The following is an 18,424-nucleotide window of genomic DNA, read 5'->3' as shown; positions in this document are numbered from 1 at the left end:
CGTTGTTCTCTGTTCATTGGCTGACTGTGTTTCGTGACGTCAGATGCGCAGAACAAACCTAAACTCGGCCGCCGTGATAAATGACGCGCACTTTAGTCATCTCCCTTAAAACCGGGACCTAATGTTGGTCGGCAGCATTACGAACCTCGCCAGCTGTGCCCGTCGGTGTGGCCGTAGAGCCAGACGAGGCAGCTCTTGAGCTCGACAGCGACCTGGTTGGAGGGGTGGAGCGCCGAGCAGACTCGCGGGCTGCGCAGGTAGGCGGCCACGGCCTCCGGCCTGCCCGTGTCCACCTTGGCCAGCATGGCGCCCAGCGCCGCCTGCACCGCCCGCACCTTGGTGGCGTTCAGCTGCTGGCCGCAGCCGCTGCAGCGCCACGGGGACGCCGTGTCCAGCGGGTCCTCGCTCACTATGGCGCCGGGGCAGCCGCCGCGCCCGCACCGCAGCGCCGACAGCAGCGATCCGAATTCCTGCAACGTGCACCACGTAGCCTACTTGCAAGCGGTTCTCACTGTGCGAAGTGTCTTAATAGTCGACAAGGCCAACTACCCACTAAGGTGGTGGTGGTGGTGATTAGTGTTTACTGTCCCGTCGACAACTAGGTCATTAGAGACTGAGCGCAAGCTCGGGTTAGGAAAGGATTGGGAAGGAAATCGGCCGTGCCCTTTCAAAGGAACCATCCCGGCATTTGCCTGAAACGATTTAGGGCAATCACGGAAAACCTAAATCAGGATGGCCGGAGACGGGATTGAACCGTCGTCCTTCCGAATGCGAGTCCAGTGTGCTAACCACTACGCCACCTCGCTCGGTACCCACTAAGGTTTTTATCTATTTCAAACGTGACTTCCCATGTACTAAACACTATATTACGACGCCACACAATGTTCTTTAAATTTCGACAACGGTGATTGCCTGCTAAGACATTTGCATGAACGGCAGCATGTTGTTGTTGTTGTTGTCTTCAGTCCAGAGACTGGTTTGATGCAGCTCTCCATGCTACTCTTAACCTGTGCAAGCTGCTTCATCTCCCAGTACCTACTGCAACCTACATCCTTCTGAATCTGCTTTGTGTATTCATCTCTTTGTCACCCTCTACGGTTTTTACCCTCCACACTGCCCTCCAATACTAAATTGGTGATCCCTTGATGCCTCAGAATATGCCCTACCAACCGTTCCCTTCTTCTAGTTAAGATAAGCCACATATTTCTCTTCTCTCAAATTCTATTCAATACCTGCTCATTAGTTATGTGATCTACCCATCTAATCTTCAGCATTCTTCTGTAGCACCACATTTCGAAAGCTATTCTATTCTTGCCTAAACTGTCGTCCACGTTTCACTTCCATACATGGCTACACTCCATACAAATACTTTCAGAAACGACTTCTTGACACTTAAATCTATACTTGATGTTAACAAATTTCTCTTCTTCAGAAACCCTTTCCTTGCCACTGCCAGTCTACATTTTATATCCTCAGTTATTTTGCTCCCCAAATAGCAAAACTCATTTATTACTTTAAGTGTCATTTCCTAATCTAATTCCCGCAGCATCATCCGATTTAATTCGACTACAATCCATTATTCTCTTTTTGCTTTTGTTGATGTTCATCTTATATATTCCTTTTAAGACACTGTCCATTCCGTTCAGCTGCTCTTCCATGTTTGCTGTCTGACAGAATTACAATGTCATCGGTGAACCGCAAAGTTTTTATTTATTTTCCATGGATTTTAATTCCTACTCCGAATTTTTCTTTTGTTTACTTTACTGCTTGTTTAATATACAGATTGAACAACATCGGGGAGAGAATACAACCCTGTCTCACTCCCTTCCCAAGCACTGCTTCCCTTTCATGCCCCTCGACTCTTGTAACGGCCGTCTAAGACATTTGCATGAACAGCAGCATACTTGCTTAAAACCTGTTATGCCAGTCACTCTGAAGATGCCTCAGATGAGGCGAAAAGCATTGGAAAAGAAAGAAAAGTAAAGCCTGTTTCGCACCCAAGACTATCTCTTCGAAACATTTATCACTGGTTCTTGTACTATACCGCCATGAATCGGATTACAGAAAGACCTGCGTCGCAGTATCTTAGCACGATACTAGAGGAGCCAAAACAAAATGTTGCCACCCATTGACGAAATGGAGTATCATGCGGCAATCCGTTTTCCGTATTTGAAGGGGGAGAAATATGCTGCAACAATACATGGTGTGTTTGCGGAACTTGTTGTATTTATGGTCAACTATCGCTGGCAGAAGATGGGAAGAGACGAAATATTTGACCCAACTGGGCATCCCATACTGCGTCATCTTTCATGATGAGACGTGAAATAGCAGAGAAGGTGCGTGCGTGATCACGTGAACGGAATGTGTCCCTCGTTTTCCACTGAGTATCCCTTAAAAGGAAGCATTGCCGTTTCTTGCCTATGACTGGCGGAGAGAAGGGCAGGTACGCCAGAATAGTTGTTTTTTAAATAAAAAGGCACTGTGTTGAAGGTATTAGTTTTAAAACTGAGACATTTCGCGCTAGTGTCGCATCTTCAGAATTTCTGTAGATTAACAACAACGAATGTGTTACATAAAGTTGTGACCACGAACCCATCCAACCCCGGCTAATTAATTATTGATTTCAGGAAATTATAAAAACAACCTGCCCTAGAAAGCGTAAACTGCACTAGTCAAAAAGTAAACATGAATGGACCGCATGCGCAATCGTCAAACATACCTAGACAATATTGTGTGTAATGGAAGCATAATCAGAAACACTGTTTAATTTTTAATGGCTAGCGAGAGCAAAACTTAGAGCTGCGACCAGATAAGCGCGAGGTCTTGGGTCATCGTATAACGAATAATAGGGCCACATTTTACGTGACATAGGTGGAGAGTGTCAAATACTTTCCACAGCCAAGGACAACGAAAGAATTGAAAGGGTTCTTTGGATTTATCGCGTACTCTCGCCAATTTCTTGCAAATTTTAGTAAAATCGAGAAGCCTACACATGAACTGATAAAGACAAAATAATGCTTTTCAAGAACTAAAAGAGAAAGTTGTTAACCCAACGCTGCTTCAGTTCCCACATTTTACAAATACACTCCTGGAAATTGAAATAAGAACACCGTGAATTCATTGTCCCAGGAAGGGGAAACTTTATTGACACATTCCTGGGGTCAGATACATCACATGATCACACTGACAGAACCACAGGCACATAGACACAGGCAACAGAGCATGCACAATGTCGGCACTAGTACAGTGTATATCCACCTTTCGCAGCAATGCAGGCTGCTATTCTCCCATGGAGACGATCGTAGAGATGCTGGATGTAGTCCTGTGGAACGGCTTGCCATGCAATTTCCACCTGGCGCCTCAGTTGGACCAGCGTTCGTGCTGGACGTGCAGACCGCGTGAGACGACGCTTCATCCAGTCCCAAACATGCTCAATGGGGGACAGATCCGGAGATCTTGCTGGCCAGGGTAGTTGACTTACACCTTCTAGAGCACGTTGGGTGGCACGGGATACATGCGGACGTGCATTGTCCTGTTGGAACAGCAAGTTCCCTTGCCGGTCTAGGAGTGGTAGAACGATGGGTTCGATGACGGTTTGGATGTACCGTGCACTATTCAGTGTCCCCTCGACGATCACCAGAGGTGTACGGCCAGTGTAGGAGATCGCTCCCCACACCATGATGCCGGGTGTTGGCCCTGTGTGCCTCGGTCGTATGCAGTCCTGATTGTGGCGCTCACCTGCACTGCGCCAAACACGCATACGACCATCATTGGCACCAAGGCAGAAGCGACTCTCATCGCTGAAGACGACACGTCTCCATTCGTCCCTCCATTCACGCCTGTCGCGACACCACTGGAGGCGGGCTGCACGATGTTGGGGCGTGAGCGGAAGACGGCCTAACGGTGTGCGGGACCATAGCCCAGCTTCATGGAGACGGTTGCGAATGGTCCTCGCCGATACCCCAGGAGCAACAGTGTCCCTAATTTGCTGGGAAGTGGCGGTGCGGTCCCCTACGGCACTGCGTAGGATCCTACGGTCTTGGCGTGCATCCGTACGTCGCTGCGGTCCGGTCCCAGGTCGACGGGCACGTGCACCTTCCGCCGACCACTGGCGACAACATCGATGTACTGTGGAGACCTCACGCCCCACGTTTTGAGCAATTCGGCGGTACGTCCACCCGGCCTCCCGCATGCCCACTATACGCCCTCGCTCAAAGTCCGTCATCTGCACGTACGGTTCACGTCCACGCTGTCGCGACATGCTACCAGTGTTAAAGACTGCGATGGAGCTCCGTATGCCACGGCAAACTGGCTGACACTGACGGCGGCGGTGCACAAATGCTGCGCAGCTAGCGCCATTCGACGGCCAACACCGCGGTTGCTGGTGTGTCCGCTGTGCCGTGCGTGTGATCATTGCTTGTACAGCCCTCTCGCAGTGTCCGGAGCAAGTATGGTGGGTCTGACACACCGGTGTCAATGTGTTCTTTTTTCCATTTCCAGGAGTGTATAGTGGCAACAGATGGGAGCAATTCAGCTGTAGGACGGTCTTGTCACAATGCAAAAAAATTGTGCGAAGATTTGCCGATTGCGTACACATCTAGATCATTAAAGAAGGCAGATAAAGGACTGTTGGCTAGCACTTTGCAGTAAGGCAATTCTGACCATACATATACATAGAATGGTTTGTAGTGGTCACGAAACAGAAGCCATTAAAATGGATATTCAGTGTAAAGGATCGAAGTCCAAGACTCGAAGTAGAGATTTATACTTGAAAAATATGACTATGACGTAATTTACAAGCCGGGTAGGCGTATAGCAATGCAGACGCTCTTAGTAGGACACGGCCTACTGAGAATACCGATAATGATAGAGGTCAGCTGGAGGGAAAGAATAGGGGTGATCAGGTGAACGTGGGACAAACCCAAGCGAGTAATGAAATATGACGTGATGAGGAGGTATCAGTAAACGCAAAAGCAAAACGTTCTAAAGATAAAGAAGTATCAACAATGGAAATGAATGATATATGATGTGGAGGAATCCAGGCGTAAGTGTCCCTCATGCCAAAAGAATAAGCTTACACAGACAAAGACAAAATGCCATTAGAAATAACAGACACAGCGTAAGTCTATTCGAAAAACGTTCAGTTAACGCTGTAGGCCTTTTAAATCAGTGAAGCATAAGTGAGAAATACATGCTAACGTTCTAAGACAACTTCAGTAAGTTTACATCAGCCATGCCAATAGAGCGTCAAGACGCTGAGACAGTTGCAGAAGCGTTTGTAGAACACAGTTTTAAGATATGGAATTCCGTCAGTAGCTCTAATTGAGGAACGGAAAAATTTTAAAGTGATTTTTCCAAGATCTTTTTTAAACTGTTGCATAGTTGTAACATACAAGCGACGGCCTGCCACACAGTGCATTTTTGGAGATAAGTCTCCATACACGGATAAGAGTATCTGAGACACTGACAGGAGACCAAAGTGAGACAAGTGAGTACCATACACAATCTTTGTATTCAACATATCACACAGCGTTACGGGCTACATGCCTTCTGAAATGATGTACAGCGGAAAACTAAACATCCCAGGGACACTGCAACGAGAATGAGCAAAGGTAAGTCATAACTAACAGAAAGTTAGAAATCTAGAGACAACATGTTCTAGGCCATCAATGATATAAAACGAAAGAGCTAACAAATAACAGTATGATTAATGACAAAATCCAAAAGAATTCAAGGGAAGTCGTAAGGTGTTGCTGTTCAGTCAAAGAATAAGACGGGAAAATCTAGGAAACTAGCTTCATAGCGGCGAGTACCATATGAAGTAGTCGAAGACGACGAATTTAGTAATAAAATTAAGAGGAAACGAATGTAGATGCAAACAGATTAAAACAGTACTTACAATTTCAGGTGAGTCACAGGCAGGAAGAAGAACCTCCTGATTATGGAATTTCAAAAATAAGTACGTCTTCAGGATCTTAGTATGATAATTTAGGAAAAGTAGAAACACACAGTACCACACGGCGGATTGAAACATGTCTAAATTGAACGTTTCCAGAAGACGAAGATATGATACTGTAGCTGTACGGAGAGGTAGGAACATGCTAAAAGAACTTAGTGTAGTTTTAACGGAATGCTGCTTGCTAGACCAACAGTCGACGTCACATAGAAATGGTAACAGTTCAGAGGTTGGTTCACCAGATGACAAGGCTTGAGACAAAGAAGAGAGGCCTATTTAAGTTCGTAGGTGATGTAAGTAAAATGCTATTTGTAACACTACATTAGGCTGATGCTGCATATTGCAGGAATACTCAGAGGCTATGGAGAGGGTAATTTGGAATGGAAAAGCTAGAAAGGTTCATTACTTCGTATGTTGAGGAGGCAGACAGAGTTTAAAAGAGTTGAAACGTATGAACAAGAAGTAACACTAGCAGATGTATTCGGTGTCTAAAATCGGAGTATGAACAAATGACGAGTGCTACAGTTTATACATAGAAAGGGGTGTTGCTGCCTCACACCATAAACCCGTCAAACTGTGAAATTTCTCAGTCTGATGCGAGAAGCATGTTCGATTGCAGCCAGTCATCGCAAATTTCACTGTACAGTATTTCGATGGGACACCTGCCGGTTTTCTTCAGTTGAGCTGTTAAAGATTTGACGACAAACTGCAATCCTAAAATCTCTTCGAACATTTAATTTACCGGGAAAATTTCACAGCAGGAAGCATGTTAGGATGTTTGATAAATGTCTTAGTAGATAACCTGTTTAACATATACAAAATGTTCCTTTTACCACAAGAAACCCTTCAGTCAAAAGGTAAGTATATTTATCTTCAGCGAGAAAAGAAGTACTTAGACTTATTATCTACAGAGCAATTAAACTGTAAGAATATAAATCATGACAGAGGAATTTGTAGACAAACATTTTCCCTCTCGCGTACTTTCGACCAGGAAAAGTGAATATAAAAACAGAATTATCGTATTATAGCAAAGTATATGGACATCTTTAAATAACAATGAGTGGTTGTACATAGTTTCTAACTACGAAGGTATGTCAGAGTTTAACAAGCCCTGGGGGATGTAGTGCTAAGAGGACCTGGGGAAAAATTATGTAATACAGTAAATGTAATGGATGTGGCACAAGAGCTTTTATACATACAGATCGAATACTACGCACAAACACAACTGAAAAGGATGTAATACAACAAAGAGTTGCAGATTTATTGTTGCGAAGTTAAAAAGAGAAACCAAACCTTTCTTAGCTAAATTTAGAGTTATCACTATATCTTGTGGTCACATAATTAGATGAATTAAATACATGATTAATAAACAGCAGAAAAGGACGACACTAAATAAATGACATACTGTTCTATCACTCCGTATGTCATTGTAGCCTTAATTCTATTAACTTTGTGCTGCAGACACTGTAAATGTCGTAAATAATGTTTTCGACTTCTGTATGTGATGTGTGTTCTTTCGGACATGTCCGAAAGAACAGACACCATCTCTGATCCAGCAGGCATTATGAACTAAGACACAAAGGAATTACAAACTTTGGCTGCAAGTGGGCAAGGATTGAAATCAATTGGGAAAGCTGAAAATTTGTTCCGGACCGCGATTCGATTCAGGTCTGTTGCTCTGAACACTCCGGACACAGCTGTCATTGCAGCAGCAAGGAGCACTACATTAGTAGTGTGTGGTTAAGTTAGGAGTTTGAATCTGACAAGAGGCGTGCTAGGGCAGTCTGTGCAGTTGGAATGACCACTGTGTCCAAATGGTTTAGTGCTGGCACGGTAGCTCAGCGCGTTCGGTCAGAGGGCTGCTCGCCCTCTGTAATAAAAAACTGAGTAAAGGAGCCACCGATTAACTTGAACGGATGTCTTGTGACGTCCGCCCAGACCAAACTCAATGATCAATACCGAACAAATCGAAAAAAAAAAAAAAAACGTGGTCAGAGCAACTACCTAATAGACTGGAGACTCTGGTTCAAATCCTGGTCCAGCACCAATTTTTAGATCACCCTATCGATTTCAATTAATGCCGCTTGCTAACAACGTGTCATTCCTTTGTGTTTTCGACTCAAAAGAAATTACTTTTTTAACAATAATAGTTACGGAAAGGTATGCGTAAGAACTATCATCATAAACCGACTTGCAGAAAATACAATGGTACGAAGAGCTCTTACTAGTACTCCTGAAGAAATGTGTGAAAAAGGCCCAAACGGGCAAAAAGCCTCAGTACGTCAGAAACAGAACAATTATCAAGTATAAAATGTATTTATCCTAGTTATGAAGTAATTGTTTCAGAGGCAAATTTTAATGTAAATTTCATTGTGAACAGAATGTAAATTGTGTTATCGTAAAGAAAAATAAATTGAAAATCTAAGGTGGTGAAATATAAACATTAAAAATAAGAACTAGGAATTAGAACAAGTCAAACAATGTAACCAAAAATTTAATAAAGTTTCTAATTTACGGAATTCTGAAGAGTAACGTCAGTTTCATTGGCAGAGAGGTCTTCCACCCACGTAAATGACAGTTTAGTCTTAAGAGTTAATAACAGGGAAAGATTCACGGGTGTAACAAAAGGAAAAATTGTGGGGGCAGGCAGTATTTAGCAACAGAGCTCAACAGGATTACATAAAATGTCAAATGTTTCACGTCCCATGGAAGGAATCTCTTTCAGCCAGTGGCGCAAGTAGCAAGCAAGGCTCGCTTAGAAAGTGAGAGTAAGACTGATAGGGGGAAGAGTACATTGAAGGCTTCTGTGAGGGGTAAGGTTAATTTAAAATTTAAGTTTTAATTGGACTATCTTTCAAGTCCCCTGGGATTTATACTTTTGTCATCTTTTCTTTTAAATAATCATTTCGCAATGTTATACTTGACCGCAAGATTACGTACACAGTCACGTATTTTAGTAGTTGCTGTAGGAAATGTATTATACTGCCTTATCACCCACTCCTAAGATTAACAGTGAACCAGAATTATTAGTGTTAAACATTTCCCCAAGCGTAGAGTATTATCCTTGTTAATTCAACGACAATAAAGGAGAGGCAGCTTTTAACCATCCCAAGGAAATCTAAATTAAAACAGCATCTTTTTACTCCAAAACACTTTTTTTTAGCCGTGGTGTCCCGTCCCAAATTTGTGTTGCTTGGGATAGGGCTCAGGGCTCATGGTTCAGGGTTCAGGGAGAAAGGGCAACAGTCGGTTGGCCTAAGTGAAAGAAAGTCTTGACCTGACTATGTCGTTAAAATTTCCTTATTACAGAAATTAAGGTTTGGAATTCGTACTGAATGACGAACATAGGTTATCTTACAACTTCTAACTTTATTCAGAAGTATACATTGCGAAATGATGATAAAATTATAGATGACAAAAGTATAAATCCCAGGGGACTTTAAAGATAGTCCAATTTAAACATACATTTTAAATTAAACTTACCCCCACAGACGCCTTCAATGTAATCTTTCCACCTATTCCCGCTCTCTTTGGCATTTAACAATGGAATTCCCACCACATTCTTAATGTTTCCACCCTTGCTTTTAATTTCAACGAAGGTTGTTTTGACTTTTCTCTACGCTAAGTCCGCCGTTCCGACAATCTTTTCTTATTCGATTTCTCCACATTTTTCACGTAGCCATTTCGCCTTAGCTTCTCCGCACTTCCTATTTATTTCGTTCCTAAGTGACTTTTATTCTTTAATTTATTTGAACATTTTTGTACTTCCTTCTTTCATCGATCGACTAAAGTATGTCTTCTGTTACCCATGGTTTTTTGCAGTTACCTCCTTTATACCCACGCTTTCCTTCCCAGCTTCCGAATTGTCCTTTTTAAAGACATCCATTCCTCTTCAGCTGTACTGCCTACTGAGTTATTTCCCCAGAGCACTTCAAGCTTATCTCTTGATTCCTTAGTATTTATATACCCCAGTTCTTTACACACTGACTTCATGATTAGACTCAAACGTCAGCCTACAGTTCATCACTACTACATTGTGATCTGAATCTGTATCTGTTTCCAGTCCAATATTCGATTTCGGAATGTGTCCTTACCATGATGTAATTTAACTGAAATCTTAGCGTACCTCCCAGAGTTTTTGAAGTACATCACCACATCTAGTGATTCTTTAACAGAGTATTCGCTTCCAGTGGCTGAAATTTCTCACAGAACTAAATTAGCCTTTTTCCTCTCTCAGTCCTAGTACCAAGTCCATATTCTCCCTTAACAATTTAGCTCATTCACCTACAACAGCATTCCAGACCCTCATGAATATTAGATTTTCATCTCCTTTTACGTACAGCATTGCCTGTTCGATTACCTCTTATGCATTCTCTCTCTTCATCTTCTGCTAGCGACGTTGGCATGCATACCTGAACTATCACTGACGTCGCCGTTGGTTTGCTGCCAATTCTGATGAGAACAACTCTGTCACTGGACTGTCCACATTGACTCACTCCTTGCCCTACCCCTCTGTTCATAACGAATCCTACTTCCGGTCTACCATTTTCTGCTGCTGTTGATACTACCCTGTACTTATGTGACCTGAGATCCTATTCTTCCCTCCATCCCACTTCGCTAACCTCCACTGTATCTATGCTGAGCTTTAACATTTCCCTTTTCAGATTTTCCTAGCATTCTACGCCCCGACTTTTAGAACATTATCCTTTACTTCGTTATTTAATATTTTTCTGATCGTCACCTCCCCTTGCCAGCCCCGTCTCGGAGATCCGAATGGGTGACTAGTTAAATCAATAGAATCTTTTTTAATCCCAAAAATTATCTAACTTTTCACTAAAGTAAACACGAAACTACTCATGTTACATATCAAAGAGTTTCAAATTTTCATATAGTGACGATTTCCATATCCAGTGTTAATCAGGTTGCACTTTAATTGTGCATTTTCCCGACGGCCGGTGACGTCAGATGACACCTTCTGCTATCGTTTGTGATCTTTTTTGTGTAGGTACTTCAACTCATTGAAGAGTTATTAGTTTGGAACTGATGACCACAAACTTCACAATGATAACTGTAATGTAATATACAATCTGAAACTCCTGATTGTCAGTCTTTTTTTTTTTTTACATACAAGAAATGCGAGAATATGGAAACAAAAAATCATTCCTAACACGAAGTTGGGAAACAGTTGGCTTTCAAAACAGCTTCCAGTTGTCTCCGAATGGGTGAATACAAGGCCTATATCATTTTCATAACATCTTAGACTATTTGTCCTCCACATTAGTGACAAGTTGAGGTAGAGATGACGGACTTGGCTAGCACTCACGCGCCCTTCTATGCAAATTAGACCATAGTTGCACAATAACGTTGATAACGGGTGGTTGGTGGCCAGGGGAGTGCGACAATTCATTATCGTACTCATAAAACCAGTCCTGGACGAAACGGGCTGTGTGAACAGCCCATATCATCTTGGAACACACTGTCACCACTGGTGAACAAAAACTGCATATGTGATGGGTTAGATCAGCCAAAATGGTCACAAGACTTAACAGTAATGCGATCTTGCAGAATAAGTCATCGCACCGCATCATGATTCACTCTTGGGGCGTTAACTCAGCCACAAGTTGAAATCGGTGCGAAACAAGACTCATCTATAAAATGACGTCCTTCCATTGGTCATAGTCCAGATTTTACGGCTTCAGCACCACGTTTTCCTCTTCGAGTATTTGCATTAGTCATGAGCGGCTTTGAAATTTCAGCCCGCCTTGCGCTTCCCTGCATATGAAACTCCATGGTGTTCTTTTTGTGCCGACATGTTTTGCTAGTGCTACATCGCGTTCTGCAGTGACTTGTGCAGCAGTTGTCCTCTTATTTTTCGTCACAATCCCTGAACACACACACTTCCGTCCATGCTGGACTTACTAGATAATACTGTCCAGCTTTTTTTTCAGAATGCGGTATGAGTTGCGATACGGTATCTGTGTGCTACCTTGTTTACTGAAACACGTACCGTACGAGCACTAACAATTTGCCCACGTTCAAATCCACTTAGCTGCCACACAATGTACTTACGACTGCGGAGAGCGCTGCTCTAACCACGACTGACACTGGAAACGTGTTACTCAGGATATTGCAGAGATGCCATTTGTGGTCAAATACAACAGAGAAACCTGCAAGCTTGAGCACCATCTGCATTATGTCCAAGGGTGCATTTATCATGGTGTTTCCATGTTTCTGTCCAACGCCTGTACCTGGTAACTGCTCAGGAGTTACCTGAAGTTTAGAACCATTTCTTGAATGTAATTCATCCAATGGACCATTGCAAGCCATCTTCCCAAAAGAAGGTCTGAAGTTAGTTTCCCCAGACGTCATATCAGGAACGATGTTGGATACACTAACAAATATTCCAACTTAAATCGGAGTGTAGTCGTGCACTTCGAAACACAGTAGAGCCTTGCTGCCATTTGATGCCTTCACGCCGACCCATCTTACATTTATACACTCATGCTCATAAATTAAGGATAATGCTGATACACGGTGAAAAGACGCTGTGGTGGGCGGTTTGTGGGTTCAAATCCCCTCGGGGTATGGCCATGCGATGCATTTGACCTGCGGTCGTCGCACAGTGGCGCTGGCAGCAGTCCACAAACGCAGAGGTGTGTTGGTGCATGTCAGACTACGGTGCAGCGAGTAAGTGTGCAGACGTTTTCAGACGTGCTAATGGTGACGGTGTTGAAAATGGCTCGAAGATCACATATTGATGACGTTATGAGGGGTAGAATACTAGGGCGAATGGAGGCTGGTCAAACACAGCAGGTAGTAGCACGGGCCCTCTGTGTGCCACAAAGAGTGATCTCATGATCATTGCAACGATTCCAGCAGACAGGAAACGCGTCCAGGCGCTACAGTGTACACCACCACAAGAAGATCGATATCTCACCATCAGTGCCCGCAGACTGCCACTGAGTACTGCAGGTAGCCTTGCTCTTCACCTTACCGCAGCCACTGGAACAGTTGTCGCCAGACACACAGTCTTCAGACGACTGAACAGACACGGTTTATTCGCCCAGAGACCTCCAAGGTGCATTACACTGACCTCTGGTCACAGGAGAGCCCATAAAGCCTGGCATCAAGAACACAGTACATGGTCATTGTAACAGTGGTCTCAGGTTATGTTCACGGACGAGTCCAGGTATAGTCTGAACAGTGATTCTCGCCAGGTTTCATCTGGCGTGAACCAGGAACCAGATACCAACCCTTAAATGTCCTTGAAAGGGACCTGCATGGAGGTCGTGGTTAGATGGTGTGGGGTGACATCATGATTGGTGCACGTACACCCCTGCAGGTCTTAGAGAGGAACAGTAACAGGGCAGGTGTACCAGGACGTCATTTTACACCTTTTCAGGGGTGCAGTGGGTCCCACCTTGCTCCTGATGGATGATAACGCACGGCCCACCGAGATGCCATCGTGGAGAACTATGAAACAGAAGATTTCAGGCGAATGGAGTGGCCTGCCTGTTCTTCAGACCTAAATCGCATCGAGCACGTCTGGCATGCTCTCGGTCGACATATTGCTGCACGTCTTCACACCCCTACGACACTTCAGGAGCTCCGACAGGCACTGGTACAAGTATGGGAGGCATACCTCAGCACCTGCTAGACCACCTGATCCAAAGTATGCCAGCACACTGTGCGGAGTGTGTACGTGTGCATGTGTGCATTGTGATCATTCCCATTTGATGTCGGGGTACATGCGCAGGAAACAGTGGTGTTCGTGTTTCGGGACGGTTTTCTCAACTTATCACCAATACCGTGGAGTTACAGATCTGTGTCATGTCTGTTTCCTATGTTTCTACGCTATTAGCGCCAGTTTTTGTAGTTCTACATTGTGTAGCAGCACATTCTGCAACTATCCTTAATTTATGAGCATGCGTGTAGATATGAGTTTGTTCAGTCAGACACGTTAGACACAAGACCAGACACTACTATCATTTGTAGTGTGTAGATGCAACTGCTGTTCGATGAAAAAATTTCAGTGCTGACGCACAACCAACGTCCGAACTCCGACGACAATCATATCAGTGAGTAGGAGCTTAATGGTTGAGGCTCTTAGCGGTGCGGTGAAAGGGCTCCATATGGGCGAGACGTTTAAGGCAATCCTTATGGATTAGTGGAGCATTCAGGTTAGAGTCCCAGTCCCGCACAAATTCTCAGCACTTATCGTTGCACTGCCACAACCACCTGTGCGCTTGGAACTCATTATTTCCTTCCTACCTGTTGCCAATTCTTTTTGTTATGGTTTTAGGGCGCAAAACTGCTACGGTCATTAGCGCCCGTTCTTTGGCTTATGGAAGGGCAAAAAGCCGTGTGGGAAATCAGCAGCAATGGGAGCAAAACCCAAAAAGGGGGAAGTACAAAACATAAGGAAAGCTTAGAAAACCAATATAGAAGGGGGGGGGGGGGGGTGTTTTCCCAAAAAGAACTTCAAATGACTGACATCTCACTGACACTGATAAACTCTAGAACGCGATCGGCTGAGCGCGTGTCATCTGCTATAGTTGATGTATCAGGCGACAGCTGTAAACGGGCGCGCAGCGGAGTAAAATAGGGGCACTCAAGTAAAAGGTGTCTCACCGTGCACAGTTGAGAGCAGTGGGGACAAAGCGGGGGGAGGACCGCCACTTAAAAGATGTCGATGGCTAAAACGACACTACCCTATCCGGAGTCTATTTAAAATTATTGCCCATTGTCTTGCAGTCCTTTCACCCAGTTATTCGTAGAATAGGCTGAGCATCGCCACTCAAGCAGTCACAGGACTGCCTGGCAACGGTTCTACACAATGTACAGCATTCCGCAGCGATCATTGTGCGGCTTTTAAGGGAGTGACTAAGATTTTGTCCCGTGAGCTGACTGCTTTACCGTTCTGAAAGAGACGGCAGTAAGCAGACGGTACCTGGGGGTCGCGGCAGCGGTCGCAGTGGCAGAGGAAGCCCTTGGTGTCGAGCAGGTGTGCGCGCCGCGCGGCGGTACCCCACAGCAGCGGCGCGTACGACGTGGTGAGCTCCTGGCCGCGGGCCACGTCGACGGCGGCGCGCACCACCATGGCGTGCTGCGCGTCGTAGCCGTGCGTCGTGTTGGGCGAGCACGCGTGGTTCATCATGGCGGCCAGCGGGTAGAGGCCGCGCAGCCGCCCCGACAGCGCCTCCGGCCGCCGGCTGCCGTCAAGCGGCGTCTCGAACGCGTTCGTGTCCAGCACGCGCGCCGCGCGACCCGCCGCACGCAGGCGCTCCGGGGGGACCCGGCCCCCGCACAGCCGCGACAGCAGCTCCATCTGCCGGCAACACCTCCACTCACAGGACTCCGGCAGGCGCAGATCGTGAGAAACCCAGTGATGCACTACAGGGCGACCAATCCTTATCGCAAACGCCTACCGGGCTTCTTTTTGTCCAGCCGGCAGCCAGCTCGTTGGTGGAGAGTGTACTTCCCCTCCACTGGGAGGCTTGTGTGTAGAATTATTGCTTAGATACCATGTGTTTGTTAGACAACAGAATACAGTGAATTGAGAGACGGCGGGTCAAGTGAAGTGCCAGAGACGGCGGGTCAAGTGAAGTGCCAGAGACGGCGGGTCAAGTGAAGTGCCAGAGAAAGAGTTCTATTTGCTAAAGAGTGTTCATGCACTATTCACACGTTAGTGCAGTTTTAGCACTTGCCATAAACAGGTTATTTGAGTGAAATTGCCTGATGTAAGGTTCCTAATCGGAGTGAGTTTGATCGAGTGATAAATTTTGTGAAGCAAGGATTTTTCTTCAGAAGAAAAAGACAACCATGTACAGTACTCGCAGAAAAACTGTCGGTAACTTTGGGAATGCTCTGGTAAGATCTCTTAGGAAAATAAAATCAATGTGTTTCTCAGCAAACGGTAATTTCCTATGGCTCTTTTCAAACGGATACAAAGTTTCTCAAGTTACAACCCGATGAAACAACTACAGTGCAACAACTTACAGGGTGACTAAGCAAAAAGGTTGCGGTTTTGTGAACGAAATTTGAATAAGGTGCATGGGAGCAATTGACCCTCACCTAATTTACTTCACTAACTGCAAGAGTTAATTCACAAAATAACCGTTGCTAGAGTTTGGAAAAGCTTTATCTAATACACGAGGCACCCTTGCATGGTAAAGAAATAGTGCATTGTGCTACTAGCGGTTAGAGAATATTTTTCCCCAGGAAACAATTAACAGTGAGATGTGAGGAACACTTTGCGACATTTTTGGCCAATTAACTGAAAGAGAATGTGTTTTTGCTACTTTTCAGCAGGGCTCTGCGACAGCTCATACAGGCAACTTATTACAACTTCTCATTACAGGAAATTCACACGACGTGTTTCGAGGTAGATCGATCACCAACAAGTGGCCTCGTCGTTTCCCCAGTTCAACCCTCTGCAATATTTACCTGGGGGGGGGGGGGCATTAAAAGAGAGAGTATAGAAATCAAATCCATACACTTTAGACGAACTTAAAACTAACATTCGTCAAGATATTCCTGCCATTTCTCGGAGGGAACATAGTGTACCGAGCAGTTTCCTAACTAGACGTCAGAAATGATTAAACGGAGGGAGACACTTCCAGCATCTCCTTGCTTATAAAAATGAGTGATTTACTTTTATTTCTAAGTGTTAATGTTTTGTATGTAACGTAACTGGCACGACCAACCATACCGTATTTCTTTCAGACCTATCACACACACCGTGGCCACCATAACTTGGCTAACAAGCCAGAAGTGAGCCCTGGAAGCTATTGCGTTAACGATTGATTATCCTGTAGAAGTAGTTTCAGTTATTTACAATAAGGCACACCCAGGAAAAGTACATAACTAAAACGTCCCAGCCTGTCTAAAAATTAATTACATAGACAGCCCGAAATACAGAAGTAAAAAGCTTAACACGTTATTGAATAAAATACACATACAATAGAAAGTAAAGAAATCCCCCAAGCTGGCACATTCATCTATTTCAATACAATACACTTGTACACGAACACAGCATTAGCTGAGAGAACTGAAATTCTAAGAGACAACCTCTTCAGACATATAAGGGAAATCTCTGTTGACACTTATGAAAAGCATGAAATTACTATAGCTCATCATCACATGATTAACTTGAATTTGATAAGAAAATACATACTCACAATTATGGGGTAACAATGAGAATTTGCTTAGCAGGTACTATTGCAGACGTATTTGTCAGTGCAGAAGAAGAAAATTTTTTACCTCCAGTTCCCCATCCACAACAAAGTTATTTATTACTAGTATGTAGATGATACATTATTACTGTTAAATGAAGACAATGATATACAAACAATTCACCACCAATTAAATAATCTACAAAGAAAAGTAAAATTTCCAATAGTAACAGAAAGCAACAAATCCATCAATTTCTTAGACATAAAAATAAGCAACTACAATTGCCAGCACAAATTTTAAATTTACAGAAAACTTACAACTACAGACATCAATAAAAATTCATTCTATCCCAGGTCACATAAATACACATACTTTAACCAATGAGTAATAGAATCTTAAATTTGCTGCTGGTAGAAAAAGCAGTAAAACAGGTTTACCACAGTAATAAATAACTTCGACCCAGATGTAGTACTTAAAATCTACCAGTAAATCTAAATCAAACATACATGAAGACGAAACATTGATAAGATATAACATTACCAAAGCCAAACCGATATATGCATCAACATATATAAGCAACACATCACAGAAAATAAACAAATTGTTAAAAAATACAGAAATAAAACTAGCATTTTGAACTATCAACAACTTACAAAGCTGACTTCAAGAAATCTCGATCTCTTCTAATGCAGTTGAATAAAAATTTCCTGTGACGACAGCAATAGCTTCTACATTGGACACACGGAACGAAGTTCTAGTATAAGAACACACCAGATACTGCAAGAGCAACCAATTCTATTCACAAAGTGAATAGAAACCAAAATATTTTGACAGTTCTACTTAGAAAACCGAAAGATCAAACCATGAACATTTTAGAAGAAGTAGAAATTTATACATACATACAGACACATCTGAAGAGATCCTGAAAGAACAAATGGACCTCAGACATACAAATTTAGTGGAAATCTTTATTAACATGATAGGAAAAAATAGACATATTAAGATCACATGTCTTCATAATGCAAAATATCTCCAGCAAAAAATCTGACTACCTGAGATATAATTTACTTCAATGCATCAATGGAACACTCCATTTCATAACTGTCAAAAAATAATGGGAAATTTCTAAGGAAGGTAAATACATGATGTATATTAACAATGCGGTTAATAAATCATATTACTTTCCAAAATATTTTATGGCCATTACTACATCTAGACAGAAGTATAATATAAAATAATCTCATGGTACTGTGACATAGATGTAGAATAAAGTTTATCATAATTGTAATGTCC

At 43.5% G+C, this 18,424-nt stretch overlaps 1 protein-coding gene across 2 annotated transcripts in view; it reads right to left on the bottom strand.

Moving 5' to 3' along the window:
- LOC126273121 (SET domain-containing protein SmydA-8-like) overlaps nt 1–18,424 on the bottom strand; it is a 210,216-nt gene that overhangs the window by 101,537 nt on the left and 90,255 nt on the right. For both annotated transcript variants that reach the window (XM_049976575.1, XM_049976576.1), the window contains exons 4-5: nt 14,907–15,284; nt 146–470 (exon numbers count right to left, since the gene is read on the bottom strand). In XM_049976575.1, the coding sequence (XP_049832532.1) occupies nt 146–470; nt 14,907–15,284 (703 nt within the window). The remainder of the gene's footprint in view (nt 1–145; nt 471–14,906; nt 15,285–18,424) is intronic.

The sequence above is a fragment of the Schistocerca gregaria genome, chromosome 5 (genome assembly GCF_023897955.1).
Source record: "Schistocerca gregaria isolate iqSchGreg1 chromosome 5, iqSchGreg1.2, whole genome shotgun sequence".
Classification (NCBI taxonomy): Eukaryota; Metazoa; Arthropoda; class Insecta; order Orthoptera; family Acrididae; genus Schistocerca; species Schistocerca gregaria.
Note: the sequence above shows the minus strand (reverse complement) of the source record. Positions and strands in the feature narration are given on the sequence as shown.